Source organism: Pollicipes pollicipes, unplaced genomic scaffold, assembly GCF_011947565.3.
Source record: "Pollicipes pollicipes isolate AB1234 unplaced genomic scaffold, Ppol_2.1 Scaffold_4219;HRSCAF=4965_pilon_pilon_pilon, whole genome shotgun sequence".
Taxonomy (NCBI): Eukaryota; Metazoa; Arthropoda; class Thecostraca; order Pollicipedomorpha; family Pollicipedidae; genus Pollicipes; species Pollicipes pollicipes.
Window position 1 is genome coordinate 26,638,552 of NW_023596448.1, and position 18,266 is coordinate 26,656,817.

Below are 18,266 nucleotides of genomic sequence, written 5' to 3' on the forward strand. Positions count from 1 at the left end.
GCACACGTGCCGAGGGTGTTTCGCAATCGCTTAACATCTGCGCCCCCGGGCAACTGCTTCCAATGCCGCCAACAAACCGGCAGAAAAGACATGGAGCTGCATTCATTTCACCAACGTGCGACGTAGCGGGAAGGAATGCATTTGATCAGTTCCATCGATCTGCGCTAATTGGTGTTGAGCAGTAACTGACATTTTCCATGGAGGAACGCCATTCCCATTACTGGACAAGTACTAAACCACCCCATATCCTGTAAACTGTTGGCAACGATATATTAGAAAAGCCGATGATGCTCAAACAAAAAGAGAAAGGGAAGTATAAGCATCTTAAATTCAGGCTTGTGCGCAGCGGCGCGACGATTCCGTGTTGGCCCAACTTGGGCACAAACATCCATGGCCCGGGTGGTAAGTGAGAGGAGGGCCAGCACGGGCCGAGGAAGATCGTCCCAGAAAAGTATGAGCCTAGCATTGCCGGGAGCCTGGCCTGATCTTTCGCACTCTGCTCACCGGTTCGCGAGAGGCTGACCACGCATTTGGGCTGGCGCGGAGTCGTGTACGCGCTCAATGCATGTCTCGGCGTTCCTATCCCTCCAGCACATCTCCCCTGCCGTCCTCCAGCTGTCATGCCTCCCTCCACCGCCGGCGCCTCCCTCTCTCTCTCCCCAGCCCCGCTCTCCCTGCTGCAGCTCCGTCCGGCTCCTCCCCAGCCCGCCGCAGCGCCGGCGGCACACGTCCGGCCGCCCCTCTTTTTGCGCCGGCGGCCCGGCTCCACGTGACAGGCTAATTACGTCCTGGCCCGCTCCTCTAATTGGGCGGCGCCAGCGTCGGACAGACGAGCCGACACTGGCCCGCCCCTCGCCGGCCGCGCCGGGCCGCCGCCGTCACCGCCTCGGCGCCGGCGCACGCACGGCCAGCTGTCCGGAGCGCCGGCTGTCCGGGCTGTCCGAGCCGCCCCGCCCCCGACCGAGCTGCCTGACCTGGCGCCACAGGCCCCGGCGCCGCCTCAGCGCAGGCGGCAGAGCGTCACCGACGGAGCGCAGGGCGAAAGCCGACTCCAAACAGGACGCACGAATGGCACCGACGCTGCGCGGTACAAATGGCTAGGCTATTTGGGAAGACGGGGCCGCTGCTCAAAGAGACAAAGAGAGGCATCCACGAAAAGGGGGCGTAATGCCTTCTCATAGTAAGCACAGCATCTCCTGAATGCAGGGGGCGCCCTCCATCAATGCGCAACGAATGCAGCGCCTCCTCCGCGGAGCGAGCTGATGGGCTTTTCTAGACAGGGAGCATGTCGTTCGCCTGTGTACAGGAAACATTACAAAGCAAACCAGAACGTTCTTTGTACAGGAACACAGCATCGCCTACACACGCTCTCTCCAGATGTCTGCACGACTACAACAAGCCTAAGACTCGCCCAGACTAAAAAAGACGTGCCTTGAGGTCAATGATTTTGCAGCGGACTTATGCGGTGGATTTTTGGAAGGTAGCGCATGCGATCGAAGTCATGTCCGCATGGCAACACGCATTCCGTTCCCTGATTTACACCGCGCTACTTGACTTCCACCATCCAGCATCAAAATGAGTGTCTCGCAGTTCAGTCGGTCTGGATGAGGCTGTCTCTCCCTCTCTTTCTCTTTCCCCTCTCTCCCTTTCTCTCTCTCTCTCTTCCCCCTCTTTCCCTCTCTTCCTCTCTCCCTCTTCCCCCTCTTTCCCTCTCTCCCTCTCTCCCTCTATCCTCTTTCTCTTTCCCCCTCTTTCTCTCCCCTCCCTCCCTCTCTCTCCTTTCTCTCTCTCTATCTCTCTCCCTCTCTTTCTCTCTCTCTCTCTCTCTCTCTCTCTCTCTCTCTCTCTCTCTCTCTCTCTCTCTCTCTCTCTCTCTCTCTCTCTCTCTCTCTCTCTCTCTCTCTCTCTCTCTCTCTCTCTCTCTCTCTCTCTCTCTCTCTCTCTCTCTCCTCTCTCTCTCTCTCTCTCTCTCTCTCTCTCTTTCTCCCTCTCTCTCTCTCGTGCAGTATTTCCCGTAAGGGCGCACACGCATATCAGTGGGGTGGTGAACAGCTTGGTCAGTCGCCATTGAAGCGCACTCACCGGGTCTTTAAAATGCTTCAACAGCTCAAAAGTTGCAACGCCACGATTCGCGAACAAACAGATGTGAGAGGCCACTGAAGCCACCAGTGATGTCGTGTTCTCGTGAGCAGCTATGAAGGGACGTCCCTGCCAGCTGGCCGTCGGCCTGACAGTCGACCCAATCATTGGCCTTGCAGTCGGCCGAACAGCTGGGCGCAAAGTTTGGCCAACAGTCGGCCTGACCATTAGGCTTGCAGTTAGCCTTACAAATGGGCGAACAGTTGGGGTAACAGTCGGCCTAACTATTCGGCTTGCAGTTGGCCTAACAATTAGGCGAACAGTTGGGGTAACAGTCGGTCTAACCATTAGGCTTGCAGTTGGCCTAACAATTAGGCGAACAGTTGGGCTAACAGTCGGTCTAACCATTAGGCTTGCAGTTGGCCTAACAATTGGGAGAGCAGTTGGACTAACAGTCGGACTAACCATTAGGCTTGCAGTTGGCCTAACAACTGGGAGAACAGTTGGACTAACAGTCGGGCTAACCATTAGGCTTGCAGTTGGCCTAATAATTGGGAGAACAGTTGGACTAAAAGTCGGGCTAATAGTTGGGCTAACAGTTGGGCTAACAGCCGTGCGAACAATGGGACTCCTCGTCACACACGGAGTCACTGTAGATGATAGACATCCTAACTAAAAGCGCAGCGATCCTCGGATGTATCTATATAATTTTGCACACGCACGCCTTTTTACATAGGTTCTGCGTTCGAGCCCCAGGCGCCCGTTACGGCTCATACAAGCGACGCTGTTACCAAACTCCACAAGGCATTTAACTTTGAAGTCAGAGTGATCTCCTGTCGGCTTGAAGTTAACGACGTGTTAGATTTTCTCAGGCGGGTAGGCTGCTCCAGTGCGCAGAAGTACGTTGACTGCTTTCGTATTAACTTCTACACAAAACCCTGACCAATAACCAGATAATTCAGATAAAATAATCCAGATAATTCACGTTCGCAGCTCTCTTTTTTCGTTTTATTTGTTTCCTTCTTAGATCTTTTACAACCATAAAGCACCGAGCTAGATGCCCGCCAGCATGTTCATTTATCTCTCTCGCACCAAAGCAGTCACAAAAAGCCAGCAAATGCTCACCAAACTGCTAATATGTACGGCGAGCGTGCCATCGGCACCGCTATTACGAACACGCTTATTTCTACTTTCAGGGCACATGTCCATCATGGTATTCACAGTAACTTACGGGTTCGCGTCTCTCACATTACCTCCTGTGTGTGTGTCGTGCTTATGTTTATCGCTTCGTCATTGTTGATGATTGAATTGACCAAGGTCCAGCAATGGCTCAATCCATCTGGAATGATCTGATAAAGTGCAATAAATACAACAAAAAAAAAATGCAACCCAGATATGTGCCCTACCACAGACATGAGGTGTGATATTAGCGAAATGTGATTGACAACAAGTAGTTTGTATATCACTGTTATCAATTGAAAACAATATCTAGAGAAATTTCACTTGGCATATGATGGTTTATGAGCTGGAAGTCTTTTCATCGTAAAAGTATCTGACACCTCCCACGTGAATGTTCCATACCGCGCATCTAGTGGTATCACATGTCATCTAGAATCACCCTTACAACATATTATCCTTCCGTCATGGGGATTTGCTGTTCAGTTCTGGGTGATCTTCTCTTAAGAGGATCTTGCCAGTCTGTAGCTAAGCCAGGAGTTTAAGTGCCTGTTCTTGCTCACCCGTGCAGACTACCCCTGCAAAAACTGCAAAAAGAACATCACTTCTGTACGCTGTGACCATGGTCACAGAGTGCAGCAAAGGGCAGCAAGAACGTGGCTAATTATAAAAATCTTAATCGTTTTTCGTCGTAAGCAGGAAGCCAATCTCCAGCGCTTAACAAGCTGGGTTCCCGAAAACCTCATAGCTGAAGCTTGTAAAAAGTCTGGAACGAATCTCCGGGTCAATCACCACAAAAACGCTGCAACGTTAAGTTCAATCAGGCAAGAGAGAGCAACTTCGTAGATCAGTGCCTCCCAATGTTGCAAGGTCCATTTCCCTTCCAGAACAAATTAAATGATTCCCCGAGCGTAACAACAAAACTCGGTCAGCATATATTTGGCATACCCTGACTTCTTACTGCGAAGAAGACCATATCGACGGCTTATACGCCCAGGGAAGTGTTTCACAGTGGTATTCAGTCAACGCAAATCAAATCACAAAGTTGGCCCACCCGCGTTTTCCTCGGCGCGAGTGGAAACGCCGCCCCCGCTATTGGCAACAACCCTTCGTGGAGCTTTGTGACCAAGTGCATGAAGTGACTTAGTGGCCGTATAACAGTGCATGCCAGTGGCAACATCAAGTTCCTGTCAGCGCTCGTCTATTGGCGCTGCATGGGCGCTTACATTTCTCACTAACCCAGGCGTGATCACACCGAGTCAGAATGCTCCCCGAGACCTAATACTCGCCCTCTGGGGAATCCTCCGCCTCTTTTTGGAAGCCCTGTTCCAGGTGCTCAGCCCCATGCCCGCATCGGATTCCTGGACAGCATCATCAAGATGCATCCGAATCACGTGCAAGTTAGCCAACCCGAAGCAGCCATGCGCCAGAATTCAACACCAAAATGCATTGACAGCAGAGAAAATTCAAATTTACCATGGATTACCGGAACCAAAGTTGCTATGGCCTACGCAATTTTCCAATCTACCGAGATGCCAGCAACTGCAAACGCTTCCACAAATCATCACAAGCGACTCCGCAACACGCACGGCTAGACATTACGACGTCTCTTTCAAGGAAAGTTGTCTTCATGTCGGGCGGTCGGCGGCAAAGCCGACCGAGTGACTAGCTAACGCCCCTCCCCCCCCCCCCCGTCCCCCCGCGTCAGAACGAGATCAAAGGCACGACGCCGACGCGACATCAGAAGGCTGCGCGACAGCTGGTCGGCCGCGACATACGGCTCTCGAGTGGCGCGATCCACTTCTGCAGGCGAGGGACCCACTTTTAAATTCTTACATTATATGTTTGGAGCGCAGGATTGGTGACGGTCAAAGCCACTGAGCCTCGGTCAGCTTCTCAGCCATGTCACGGGCCCAGCGCACAAAACCATTGAGCCTCGGTCAGCTTCTCAGCCATGTCATGGGCCCAACGCAATGGTGTGTCGATCTTCCGAATGAAATATTATCCATTAATCCGCGAACATAGCATTATTGTGAGGAGGGGCCCGACCCAAGTGAACCATTGGAATCTTCAGGAGATCTCTTTAGGGAAATGCAGCTCGTAGGCCCACTCGTCTTTCTTTCCTTTTCGTGTGCCCCTCTTTTGAGGCTTTATGCTGTGCTTTAATGAGCAACGTAAAATTAAACGTCATCTGGACACGCATCTTTCACTTTTCGTCGATGCGTGGGAGCGTCGAGCTACCGAGCTACGAAAGAAGAGCCATGGGTCTGTACAGCCCCCCAGCCCCACTCATGTGTGTATTTCGCGTGTGCGTGTTAAATCTATGCCAGTGGCAAAGCTAGAGCGTATACACATATCAGGTCTGTGCACGTCCACGGAATACCACTGCTCTGCAGCAGCCACACAGCCGCTAACCTGTCAGAAGCGAGCTGAAAACGCCGTCATTTGTTCGGGATGCGAAACTTCGGCATTTCTGCCGGCTCAGGCCAAATCGTGATGAAGATCTCAGCAGCTTCCCACCCAACTCATGATGGGCGGCCTGCAGGTGTTAGAGGCACGCGTCTTATATCAGCAGCGGATTATCGTCTTTCACCTGAACGACGTGAGCAGGCGCGATTGTTGACCGCCTGCTTACTCTCATCCCAACATGATCCTGTACCGGGCGAAATGAAATCTTCTCCGTGTACGATATTATTGCCCAGGGCGGTGGCGCCTACAGAGTTAGGGTTTTCCGAAGAGTTATGAAACACCAATCACCCCTGAACTGACGAGTCGACCTCGCCGGGTCGGCGGGTCCACTAGACCGACTTCTCCGAGGTAACCAGGCGCCACATTCCACCCCGCTCTGTACAGAAGCAGCGCGCTAACACGACGTCCTCATGGCACACCAAGCGAAGCTAGAGAGGGCTGCCAGGTGGGTAAGGCAGGTGGGTAGCGTGGTCTACGGGTAAGCAAATAAGGGCATGTTCTCCACGACAGAGCTCACATCCCAGCACGCTTTCAGGCAGGGAAGCTTATCAGGCCTCGCACAGGCTTGTTTGAGGAATATGTGCTTCTTGAGACGTCAAGTCTACGGCTGTACCAACTGAAAACACATTCCTTCTACAAAGCACCCAAGTGTGATGGATCTTTGTGTGGAAATACAGCACATCTCCGAAGCAACTGTGTCTTAAGTGCACCTTTTGCATTGGCTGATAAATGGGAATGTGTTTTTTCACGTCAAAAAGTCAATTGCGGTAATCAGGCGATATTTCCGGGATATTTGCCTGCTGAGCGTTCTCACATTGGGATTTGTCGGCAGATTTTGTTTGAAATCTGGTCTGACTTCATCGTCCAGTAATTACCACTCATTTCTTCAAAAGTAACGGCGATTTTACCACATCCTATCAGCCTGCAACATCAGTTTTAGACAGCCACTCACTGAGGATATTGGCCATGATTAAAATCGCCAGGTCCGGATTATGGACGAAATGTTAGGCCGGAAGTTCCCAACCGGGGTAAAGGTTTCCCAAGGGAGAAGTGCGAGGATCTCAGGGGAACTGCAATATAGCTGAATCAAGCTGAGTTGAGGACAATTGTCCAGATGGCGCGAACAGGTAGGCGCTGACTGGGAGGTGATGCTGCCACGTGCACTGCCATCACCCCACGCACTGAGCCGAATATGCGTGCGGCGCTAGCCAAAAACAGGGACAGTGCTTCCTCCGACACGGAGTGCTTAGAGGCGAGTAACATATCAATAATTAAATTCTGCTATCTGATTTATATTTTTCAAACACATTCGCTGAGTAGAGTACTTTGCTGGACATACACGCCGCTCATGGTACTCTGTCCTCAATCAAAGGTGAGAACACGCATGAGTTACGTTGATTGCGTTTGCTATTTGGTTCGGGGGGTCAAGGGGATACTCGATCCAACCTCCGGGGGGGGGGGGGGAGGAAGGGACTTAAATAGGCTGAGAAACGCTGCGTTAAGCACTGCTGGAGAGCTGCCAGTGAAAGGGTTTACCGCTTCTGTGACCGCTGGCGTGAATCTCACCAGTTTGCTGCTGGCGCTTCGGTGGGTGTAAAACTGTGAATGGTTCGGCGCACACCACACCACGGTCAAGCCCACGTGTTACGTAATGTCCTGTACCGGAACAGGCTCTTCACTACACACGCAGCACTGATTATTAAGGAGGTGGTTCTACATCACCACCAGATCGAATCTTTTCCTCCTAAAACGAGTGGGTGGTCTTGACGCGCATAGGAAGTTCCAACCTCAGCCAAACTTGAACAAATGACTTCTTGCTTTTTCTTACCTTTTCTTCCAGCAGACACTAGACACCGATGAGTTGTCATGCTGTGAGTGCCATTTATCGTGTTCTCGTCCCCCATGTCCAAAAAACTGCAGAATTATCGCAGCGTAAAAGCTACTGACAAGAAGAAAAATACCGTTTCAGTCAGAAGAGAGTGCTGCAGCCTTCTACGCATTGAACCGAAGACAGCGTTTGGGCAGGCCCCAACCAGCATGGACCGCTCTTGACATATTTGGGAAAACTCGGGTGATGGGAAGATTCCAGCAGCAGGTCTTAGTGTGAGGTGGTGGTATGCTTCGAACAGCAGTTGTCATTATGCCTTGATTGTAACTATGTTGCCGTTCAAATCGATCAATTAATTCACAAGAAGACATGGCTGTTTACACTGCAACTGTGCTGCGTTTACAAATTTTAGCATGTACACGTAAGCAGCAGTTCCTACGAGTGAAAACGAGCCAGCATGTATGTCCTTTAAAGAATGACAGCTGCAGGCACCGTTTTCTTTCCACCAATACTGTATGCATTGATGAGAGAAAAAAAACCGCACGACCTTCGCAGCTCAGATCAAGCCGCATGTTCGTGATGGTTTTTATCCTACACGTTCGTTGTAAGCACATCAGACGCGCGTGCATAGCCCAGCACAGCTAATTGTGTCATGATTTTGTTTAATGCATATATATATATATATATATATATATATATATATATATATATATATATATATATATATATATATTTACATAGCCGTATGAGTCATGGGTCAAATGACTCAATGCAAGCAATGAGCTTGAATTGAGTCGATTAAAAATAAGAAGTGGAACAGCTGTGAGTCGAGAGCTGAATCAAATCTTAAAATCTGTGGGTCAGCCCTGAGCCGACTCAAATTTCTTGACTCGAATACGAGTCTGCTTAGGTCCCAATTTGAGTACACTTGGGGATGCACTACAAGCCACACTTTTTGTCGTCACATTGCCTGCTTTTGACGCCAGTCGCACGAGCGTAAATAATTTAGATAAATGTAAATATATGTAGATAACAGCAAACAAGCCAAAGATTAGAATCAGAATAAGTTGTTCGTTAGAGAAAGCCGGGGTGCCCAACCGCCTAAGCTATTTTGTTTCTCTGAAACAGTTTGGGGGCAGCTGCAGCAGTCTGTGAGCTGTTATGTAATCTGTGGGCATTGCTCTCCAGGACTATGCTGTAAAATATTGTTACGCAGTGCTGGGGTATGCCGACATACTTTGTATGCAGCCGATGCTGCTGAATACGTACATCGGGATACCAAGGTCAATGAATACGTACATCGGGATACCAAGGTCGGGATACCAAAGTCAATAAATGGTCAATAAATGCCTTCTGCAATACAACATTCCACACACGGATGTTTCTACTGTTTGATATACTTCACGAACCTATCCTACACAGTCTCATCTACCTACCTGTTACATTCCTAAATATCCACGGACGGATTACACCAACCTCCAGGCTAACTTTGTCCTTTTTACCGCCCTTTTTTGGCGGTCATTCCTTGGACGGTGGCTGACGTACGGCAAATCTGCTGTTCACCTTTGGGTGCCGCTTAGAGTAAATGGTAAAAGTTCAAGCCTGTCATAATCAATGACATTTACAGTCGCCTCATGTCATGTTCTGTGCTATATTCCCTCTTGCAAAATCGCGGGGTGCCTGTTCTGACCTCCCCCGTCCCCTCCGACCCTGAGGAGGCTTCCGCACGGTGATAACAACGCCCGCCTCCATCATCCTCCGCTCACGAAGTTCGCGCCCCTCCAGCCTGCTTGCCACGTGGGCGGGGCTGAGCCTCAAATCGCGAGGCCCGAAGCGCCTCTAAATGGGCGGATCAATGGGGATGAGTTTCGCTGCGTGCTGCAGCGACCATCCCGTGAAGGTCTGGGGCAAGCCGGCCAAAGCCCCTGTAATGGGGGGAGGGGGAGGGGGCACGATCGCACGAGAGATCCCTCACTGCAGATGGCTTATGTGAGTGGCGTTACAGTTGCATCATCTTCTTCGGCGGCCCTGGGCTCCAAGCCGAAGGCAACAAACACGCTCACGGAGGATTCGTGCCGGCGTGCCCGTCACCACTGCTGCCACCTAGTGTCGAATAGGTAAGGCCAAGCTTACGAAATTACCCGGTTCGATGGATATGTTAAAAAAGCTCTGACATCCTGACTCTGAAAATAGATGTTAGATAGATGAAAAACGTGCAACGAACGTGCATTAGAAGCTACTCAAGCAGTTGTTGATACCCCAAAAGTAGCAGCAACACCGAAAAAACTGCACATTAGCGGACATTCTGCCATGTCTAAATTGGGATTCATTACGTAACGAGAAATGCTCCCGTTTCGGCTGAGGAGGCTTGCACCAAACGGTACTATTCTGCTCCACGCGCATCGCGACCCCGGACTGGTGCATTTCGCGCTGACACTGACCATGGTGGGCAGGGAGCCAGGGCTCTGAGGCTTGGTCGAGTCGCAGCGGGGCACGGGCGTACAGCGCAGCTTGCTCGGGTTGAAGTAGTTGCGGTGACCGTTGTACTTGTGGAAGCAGTTGACGGCAGAGCAGCCGTTCAGCGGGTCCTGGTCAACCGAGACGCACGTGCTGACGTCGTACGGTGAATAGTAGTCTGCGGGGCAGTGGTCACAAGAGCCGAGTGGGTAAGACATGGGAGTTCGATTTGAAAAGTTTGGTTTCGGTCTAGGCGGTATCCAAACGATAACTTGTGCGTTCGGCATCAAAGCAGTGCAGCACATCCAAGTGCATGAGTCGTAAGTGTGGCCTCCAAGGTGCTGGAATGGGAAGGGGGCAGGGGGAGGGAGCAGAGACATGTGCATCGCAATTCTACCCCAAACTTTTCCTCCGAAGGTATCAGGAAGTGCACGTTTTCGTATTTTTCCCTTGGAAACAAAGCCCCATTTCATGTCAGACTGTCAGCAGATCATGATGTATTGCCAGCAGCCTGGGATGTGACCACATCCGTGGCCTCGTCGCATTCCAAATGCCGTCCGCGCTGCGGCGAACGCCGCGGAGGAGCAGGGGAGCAGCACGCCCCCGCCCCCCTCCCGGACGGGGGGGGGGGGGGGCTCGGCTCGGCTCACCTTCCGTGACGGCCGAGACGGGACCGTAACGGCTGACCGAGGTGTTGAAGTGCACCGTGTGCTGGAACGAGTGGTCGTTGTAGCGGATGGTGATCTCACACTCGCCCACCCGGTTGTAGATGTACTGAAAATGGACCGAAGCTGCACGAGCTGCGGAATGCGCAACCCCTTCCGACAAATGACGAGCTTACATTGCATAGTTCTGGTAGACTACCGGGTATTAGAACAAAAGAAATGATGCACGAATGATTGCACGAGAGCATGGGTGCAAAAAAACCCATTGTGCACCGATTTTTTTCCCTTTTTTGGCCATCAGTAAGCAACGTATTTGTTGCCTGAACATATCGTGCTCCCGTGCTCAAAACGGACAAAAAAGCAACACAACGGCCCGAGGGTGTAGTTCCAATGGGTGGGATGGGTTTTATGGGTGAATTTCAATGAGTTGGTTTCCTAGGTTGGTTTCAACGGTGAATTTCAAGGGGTTGCAACGATTTTCACAAATAGGTTTCCAACCGTATATGAGCCATTTTCTTCCACAAGTTAGGGGGACTGGGGCCGAAGTTGGAAGCCCCCTCTTCAACACACAGGAACTTACACCCCAGCAGCGGGCATCAAGAACAGCTAAACAAGTAGAGCATGTCGGCGAAAAATGATTTGATCGCGGCATCCACGCAGCTCCATCCTCAGCCCAGACCAACAATGGGGTCAGGTCCCTTTTGCAGGTTAAAGGTCTTTTTCAGACACGTGCATTTAAGGCTTTTTTTATAATAAAAATCCGATGCATGTTCACAGGCGATGAGGAGTACCGGTGTTGTGGTGGTGAAGCTGCATGTCTGGGAATTCAGAGGTACGGGTTTCGATTCCCCGTTGTGCCCCAACCTTCCTGCCAGGGTGAGAGGCAGGCGACGCCATATAGCCTCAGCAGCTGCATGCGCAGTTACACCCTAGTTACGACGTTCAAGGGTAATGACTACGGACTTCGAACGCTTCCTGGAAGCAGGTGCACATTCCAGCGTAGGAAATCCAACTTGACGACACATTTTTACCAAAAACTGAAGGTGGCGTATCGGATCGCACCATTTGAACTCTAGTCTGCACGCATTGCACGCATTGCGTGCATAAAGGTGCACGCATCCCAGACCATGACCTTCTATGTGGTTTCAACGACCCAGGGGACATGTTTGCACCGCCGGTGAGAAAGTGAGACGCTCTACTGATGTGAGAGCCCATACCGGTGCGGGCCTCTCACCAGGTTGGGGAAGAGCAGGGTGATGTTGGTCGTGTGGCCGGGTGACAGGATTCCCATGTAGCCTCCTATGAGCAGCATCGACTGGAGAGAGAGGTGTGCGGCTGGTCAGCCGGGGAGAGACCCGGATCAGCGCCGGCGAGAGATTCAGCTCCGAGGCGACAAAACGGCGTCAGACGTTTGGTGCTTGGTGTTAGGTGTAAATTTGGGAGCATTTCTTAAAGTCCAGTGTGTCTGATCGTAAACGGCTGATCAAAAATCGGTTTCTGCACCCTCCCTAACGCGTACCTACTCTTGCGGCTCTGGCTGAGGCGGATGTCCTTTACGTGGCCTTCATCAGCTGGGCATGACATATTTCCGCTACTTGTCAAAACGGTTCGACAATTTTTGTCTGTTGGCATGCAAGTTATCTGGTAGAATGCAATTTGGAACGGTACATGCATCATTTCAGTGAAGTCCAGAATATCTTTGGACTGCCCCAAACACTCCTCTAGGAACAGAGTTCCATTTTGTGAGCAGAATATTATCCGAACCGCTACGCTGACCTCACCCTCAGCATCCTGCACAGAACATTGACCTCACCCTCAGCATCCTGCACAGAACACTGACCTCACCCTCAGCATCCTGCACAGAACACTGGCCTCACCCTCAGCATCCTGCACGGAACACTGACCTCACGCTGAGCACCCTGCACGGATTACTGATGTGACTCTCAGGATCCTACACGGAGCACTGACCTCATACTCAGCATCATGCATGGAACACTGACCTTACCTTCAGCATCCTGCACGGAACACTGACCTCACCCTCAGCTGCACGCATCACTGACCTCATACTCAGCATCCTGCACGCATCACTGACCTCACACTCAGCACTCTGCACGCAACACTGACCTCACACTCAGCATCCTGCACGGAGAAATGCTGGCAACATTGCTTCATGTTTGCTCTTAGCTCCAATGGGCCGTGACCATTATTCAACACAGTCAGATCTGAAAATATTACGCCACACTTCCATACTAGATTATGGGCGAGCGTAGCTCCCATGCCACAAGCAGATGCCAGAAATACAGCCATTAATGCGCAGGTACCATTCTTACTATTCGAGTAATGACTAAATGTCATTACTCGACGTCGCCACGAAACAGTAATGCAAAAATTAGGTGGAAACGTCTTAAGCTCAAGATGATTGCCTTTAATTCCAAGCACGTGCATCTCCGATACTTGCAAATCTTGCATGGATTTTACATTGTGCAAACATTTTATCCTTTTTGTTCATGAGCTTTTAAATACCGTGCAATATTAATTCATGTGGTGTGGAAATTTCCTGCTCCAGTCTGCTGCTATGCACGTTTTAATCCTAAGCACAAGAATTAGCTATTCTGGGAAGAGCTATGGCGCCCAACTAATTCACCTGACACGCCAGAAAAAAATAACTGGTTCTCCTAGCGAAGGTCGGTGCTTTCAAAGAAAGGCAATTATACGATACTTACAGAAGGTTAATACCATGTCGTACTTGTGAAGAGGCATCACTCCCTGGTCCTGCAAAGAGCACGGCGTAAAGCACAGATATTTCTTGAAAGTTATGTTACATTTGTCTAACAGCGAGCAGCCTTCTTCGTAGAGAAGTTTCATGACGCTTTTTTTCTTTTTGTTAACCTTTCGCTCGGCTGCCTAAACTCGTTTCTGAGATAGTGCGAACGGCTTGGTTTAAGATACTGGTGCGCAAGAAAGTGCAGCATGCGGGAACTATAACGAAAAATGCGATACGAGGCACAGCGAGAGCTCGCCACCGTTCAGTGTAAAACGACTATGCGGTGTTGTGGTACGGATTGTAAACACGTCAACAACACTTACAAGCGCTGCATCAATAATACCAATTCGGGCAGACGAACGCAGCGCCTATCGTTGCAAATTACACGTTAAGACGATAATGACAAAGAGCCGGACACACAAACTGCTGCTCTGGTCCTTAGATTTGGGTCGGTAGCGGTATAATGGTCCGGCCGCTCGACTCTGGACCCGCCGGGCTGGGTTCGGGCGCCAGCCACGCTACCACCTCGCCCACATGATACCCAATAAAGGCATGCGTCTCAAAGTGGCCTTGGCAGTCCGTGAGACGTGAGTCCCAATCATTATTATTATCATTTGGTGCTTACATTGAACTTCACCAATCATAAACGAAACTGACGCAACAGCCGCCTGACGTCACCAGACTACATCACCTGATGACGTCACCAGACTACATCACCCGATGGTGTCATCGGTCTCGCCAGCTCGCCAGCCTGTCAAAGACCCTTTGACCAGCTCAACACACCTCCGCCCCCTCCCCTTTTAGGCCGCATGCGCATACCCACGCCTCCTCCCCGCCCCACCTTGATGAGGATGGGTCCGGCGGAGTTTTCGGAAGACCTCGGTCCGTGCCGTCCCGCCGCCGCCGGCAGCAGCGGGTCCAGCTGGTCGGGCGTCAGCGGCAGCTCCTCCATCATGGCCGCCGCGCCCGAGAAGGTCAGCATCAGCAGACACATGTTCACACCCGCGTGTGTGCTGTGTCGGACTCGGCGCGGCGCCAGCTTGCTGGAGACGGTGAAGGTGAAAGATCGGTGCGTGGCCCTGCAGAACTGGCTCGGCTGGGACGATCTGTTGCACTTGAGATAAATCATGGGTATGGATGATTTTGCTACTGTCTGCTCAAAGCTGAAATATCACTTCGACCTTTCATGCTTTGTTACCTGAATGAAAGCAGAGGTGGGTATACACGCCTCCTTACTCGCGGGATTTCTGAGACCATGAAAAAAATGAATAACGGATTCCCAAGCGTTGGTGTCGGCGACGACATATTCGCTGCATGTCTTCAGTGAACATATCGTTAGTATGTCTTCCAATAATGTTTTAGCCTAGGTCGCGTCACATCAGTAAGTTATAGGGTCATCTCTGAAGGCGTGTAAAGCCATTTTATAACAAATGCCGTTTTTGTTGTTGTTTAGTGGCACCTAACGGATTTTTGGGGGTACGAAATCAGCGTGTTATGACAGTTGATAAACATGAAGGTTACCTTTGATAGGTCAGTGATATATCCAAAGTAAGGGGACGCGAATAATCACATAAGCTGTTCAGCGTATTAGCAAAGAACATTATTCACATAGATAGGACAATAGTAATAGCCTTATTTCCCGGAGAAAAACCAGGGAAATGGGAGGGTAGATCCGCTGATAAGTCGGTTACATGCTTTCATCGAAGCAATGGCAGAAGTGAATCCAGCTCTGCTATTGTTTCAACAAAGGCACGCTGCCGAAATGTCAACCCATCTATATCTCCATTCTTCTGGTTTTTCTCCGGGGAATAAGGCTTTTACTATTATCTTATCGACACAAATGATCTATCACGAACTTATTTGGCTTTAGATCGGCCCTACACCCATTCTTGCGCACAGAATCTGATTCACGACACGATTTGGCGCGTGTTTGGCTTCAAAAGTGCTGTTTTATAATCAGGAGAATAGTTATTTTCCAACTTCGTGTTCTCCACTGTGAATGAGGTAATCCAGGGGTCGCCAGTTGGCCTCGAAGGATTAAACAGCATATCGTTGGTATTATCCATGACCGGTGCCTAAGACCAGACAAAGTTGGAATCCAGCATTTTACATTCGTCGGCATTTTCCTCTCCTGTGACTTCTCAGATAACACGATTGAGAGTGAGCAAGACCGTACCTACAAGAGGGTGGAGTCTCAGTAACTTACTGAAGCTACTGAAGAGTTACTGAATAATGTCGTGGAAATGAGTTCTGACTGCATCGACAGAGTTATCATTGGTCACAGTAGCATTGGTACATGATAAGTAGTACTTACAAGCTCTTTTCACACGAGCATTTTTAGACAGGGACCTAATTTGGCACCAAATCTAAATTACTCAAATGATAGGAGAGCAGGAATATAATCATGGTGTATCGTCAGTGCTATCAACATAGTCACAAATTTCCACTCCGGGTGGGTTTCGTTCTCATTATCGTTCACTTATTTATAATGTGACATTTGCGGCACCTCATTATTTAGTCCCGCGGAACGAAACTCAGACGTAAAATGATTAAATGGTACATGATAAAGAAACAAAACACCTCCACAGTTAAGCTGACCCGCTGTTTTCAATGCCCAGTAATATGGCATTAGTTTCGCACTTTGTTATCCCATCTTTCGTGTATTTTATAATTTGGTACCTGTGCAATGCAGCGTGAGAGGCTAGGTGCCCGTCGAATAATGATTCACCGGCTGCAGTTCAATAGCTTGTTCAATAAATTGAACTTCCACCCGTGAATCACCTACTAAGAATCCAATGGCTCCTGTTCTGTCGATATCAGTTGGGTGTTTTCAGAACATGGCATCGACAACATTGTCCCAAGTCTACATGAAATAGCTATGACTGACGCACTTTGCGCCCGTTTTCACCGCGCATGCCATGATTCGAAACTCTTGAACTGAAAAAAACTTTTGCAGAAATCGCAGCCAAAGTATAATCTAATAATAATTCGTATCACTCGGATGAATCAAAACGGAGCATGGGATTATCAACAGTTCATGTTAAAAAAGCAAGCCCATCCGGTTGGAATCTGGCAAATGCGCTGCTCTCACGATCTCACGATACAGCATCTGTACACATTTTTAGATAAAACAAGAAAACTTACCAATAAATCGTTTGTTAATTTCTGGTGGTTTCCATCAGCGCTTCCGCAGAACTCTTCGGTTCTTTGGGTTCAAACGATCCGTTGACTAAGGCAACGATACACCGTCATGGGCACAGCTGACAGCAGGGACGCAGAGACGATACGGAAAAAATCGTTAGTGATGCGTGTTTGTACCCTAGTGAACGCACTTCCATGGATGCAGTGCTTCTAATGCATGTGTACGCAACATGTTGTTTCCATGGAAACAGATATCAGCTTAGCTATCTTCGGATCAGACGTTTCTTTAGCTCATCGGCATGCCTTTGCCAGCACATTATTTTAGACCAAAGCAGTCAGAGAGCGCTATTATTATTTTATAGGCGGCATGAGCGTAACGAAACAATGGAAGACTCGGCAAAGCCAACATATCAGCTGACTTTTTCTCCTAAACAATGCTTGGTGATAGCGAGAGGAAAAGGAATGGCCCAACAACGACCGCTCAGACGATTCATTCCTTTGTGTTCAAAGCACAAGAACCTCAAGGCACTCCATGTGTACTCCAACGTAGAAAAACAAAGACCAAACGCTAATTCGCCTTGCGAAATTTCGCCTTTTGCTCCGAGGTCAAAATTGCGTCGTACGGTGCCAATGAACACAGTAGAAAACAGCGAGCTACGAGTCCTGTTCTTTTATTGACGCAACCACACAACTATCCAACAAATCACGGGGTTCGTGAGCTGTTCGCTACCGGATGACATCAACCTTGGGTCAGACCTGCACTAATCACACAGCTGGACGGTGGTTTAGAACGCGTGCCTCTTACAGAGCGTGCGTTATCGGCCTTGGGAGCCGATGAATGCCGCCTGCACTGCTTTCCATCGTCCCATTGCTCGCCCGAGGACCCCGTAGGTGCAGAACAGTCAAACGCCAGCAGGTCTCACCTGGTGGATGTGGTGATACACTGCGCCCCGTGTGGAGAATGTGATGCCAACTGCCCTTGGTCAGAATTGATCACCACATGACTGTGCACCTGCAACGTCTGCAAGATCCTGTAACTCTATCCATGGTCGCTAATAAGCGAGCAGATACTCAATCCCAGCGGATGCTGCCATTTTTCCGAGCCTTGTCTGCAGCGCGGACAACGGACCGCCGCTCCTGGTGACAGCGTGGGAAGGTAGACGGCACGGCTTGTTTTCTTCTTTCCACTTTTCTTTCCATCCTTGTGAGTTAATCGGATCACAGCGAGGGTGTGGCTCTTAAGAGTATCGTTTCAAGTTCAACGCACTCATAACAGCGCTGCATGCGGCGCAATGCATTAGTACCACGCATAACACGTCAAAGGAATGTTCCACCTTCGGGGCATATTTAAAAACCATACATTGGCGAAAACCCAGGACCAGCTACGTCCCATGATACCACTGTGTAGTGTCACTGCATCGCCAACAAGATGCAGTTGGGAAATTATATTTAATCATATTTTAGACTAAATCACGCCGTTAACGTTTTTTACCTGCACAGCACATCTGTCTTCTTTGTAGTCCCAGTATGAAGCTCCAACCTACGAGAGCTGACGACAGTCGCTAAGAGCCGTCGTCAGCTGTAACGGACTAGGTACCCCTAGGTAACGGACTAGGTACCACTTTTGAGTTGCTTTAAGCCGCACGCCGCTGAATGGCGGGCTTAGAAGTTGCACCTCCACTGACAT

At 49.9% G+C, this 18,266-nt stretch overlaps 1 protein-coding gene across 1 annotated transcript in view; it reads right to left on the minus strand.

Annotated features, from left to right (window-relative positions):
- Positions 1 to 16,704, minus strand: part of LOC119095080 (uncharacterized) — a 43,115-nt gene extending 26,411 nt beyond the window's left edge. The window contains exons 1-7 of the mRNA XM_037217973.1: positions 16,583 to 16,704; positions 14,280 to 14,481; positions 13,398 to 13,446; positions 12,799 to 12,896; positions 11,909 to 11,989; positions 10,660 to 10,783; positions 9,994 to 10,187 (exon numbers count right to left, since the gene is read on the minus strand). Coding sequence (XP_037073868.1) covers positions 9,994 to 10,187; positions 10,660 to 10,783; positions 11,909 to 11,989; positions 12,799 to 12,896; positions 13,398 to 13,446; positions 14,280 to 14,432 — 699 coding nt within the window. The 5' untranslated portion in view covers positions 14,433 to 14,481; positions 16,583 to 16,704. The remainder of the gene's footprint in view (positions 1 to 9,993; positions 10,188 to 10,659; positions 10,784 to 11,908; positions 11,990 to 12,798; positions 12,897 to 13,397; positions 13,447 to 14,279; positions 14,482 to 16,582) is intronic.
- Between the last annotated feature and the right edge of the window lie 1,562 nt (positions 16,705 to 18,266).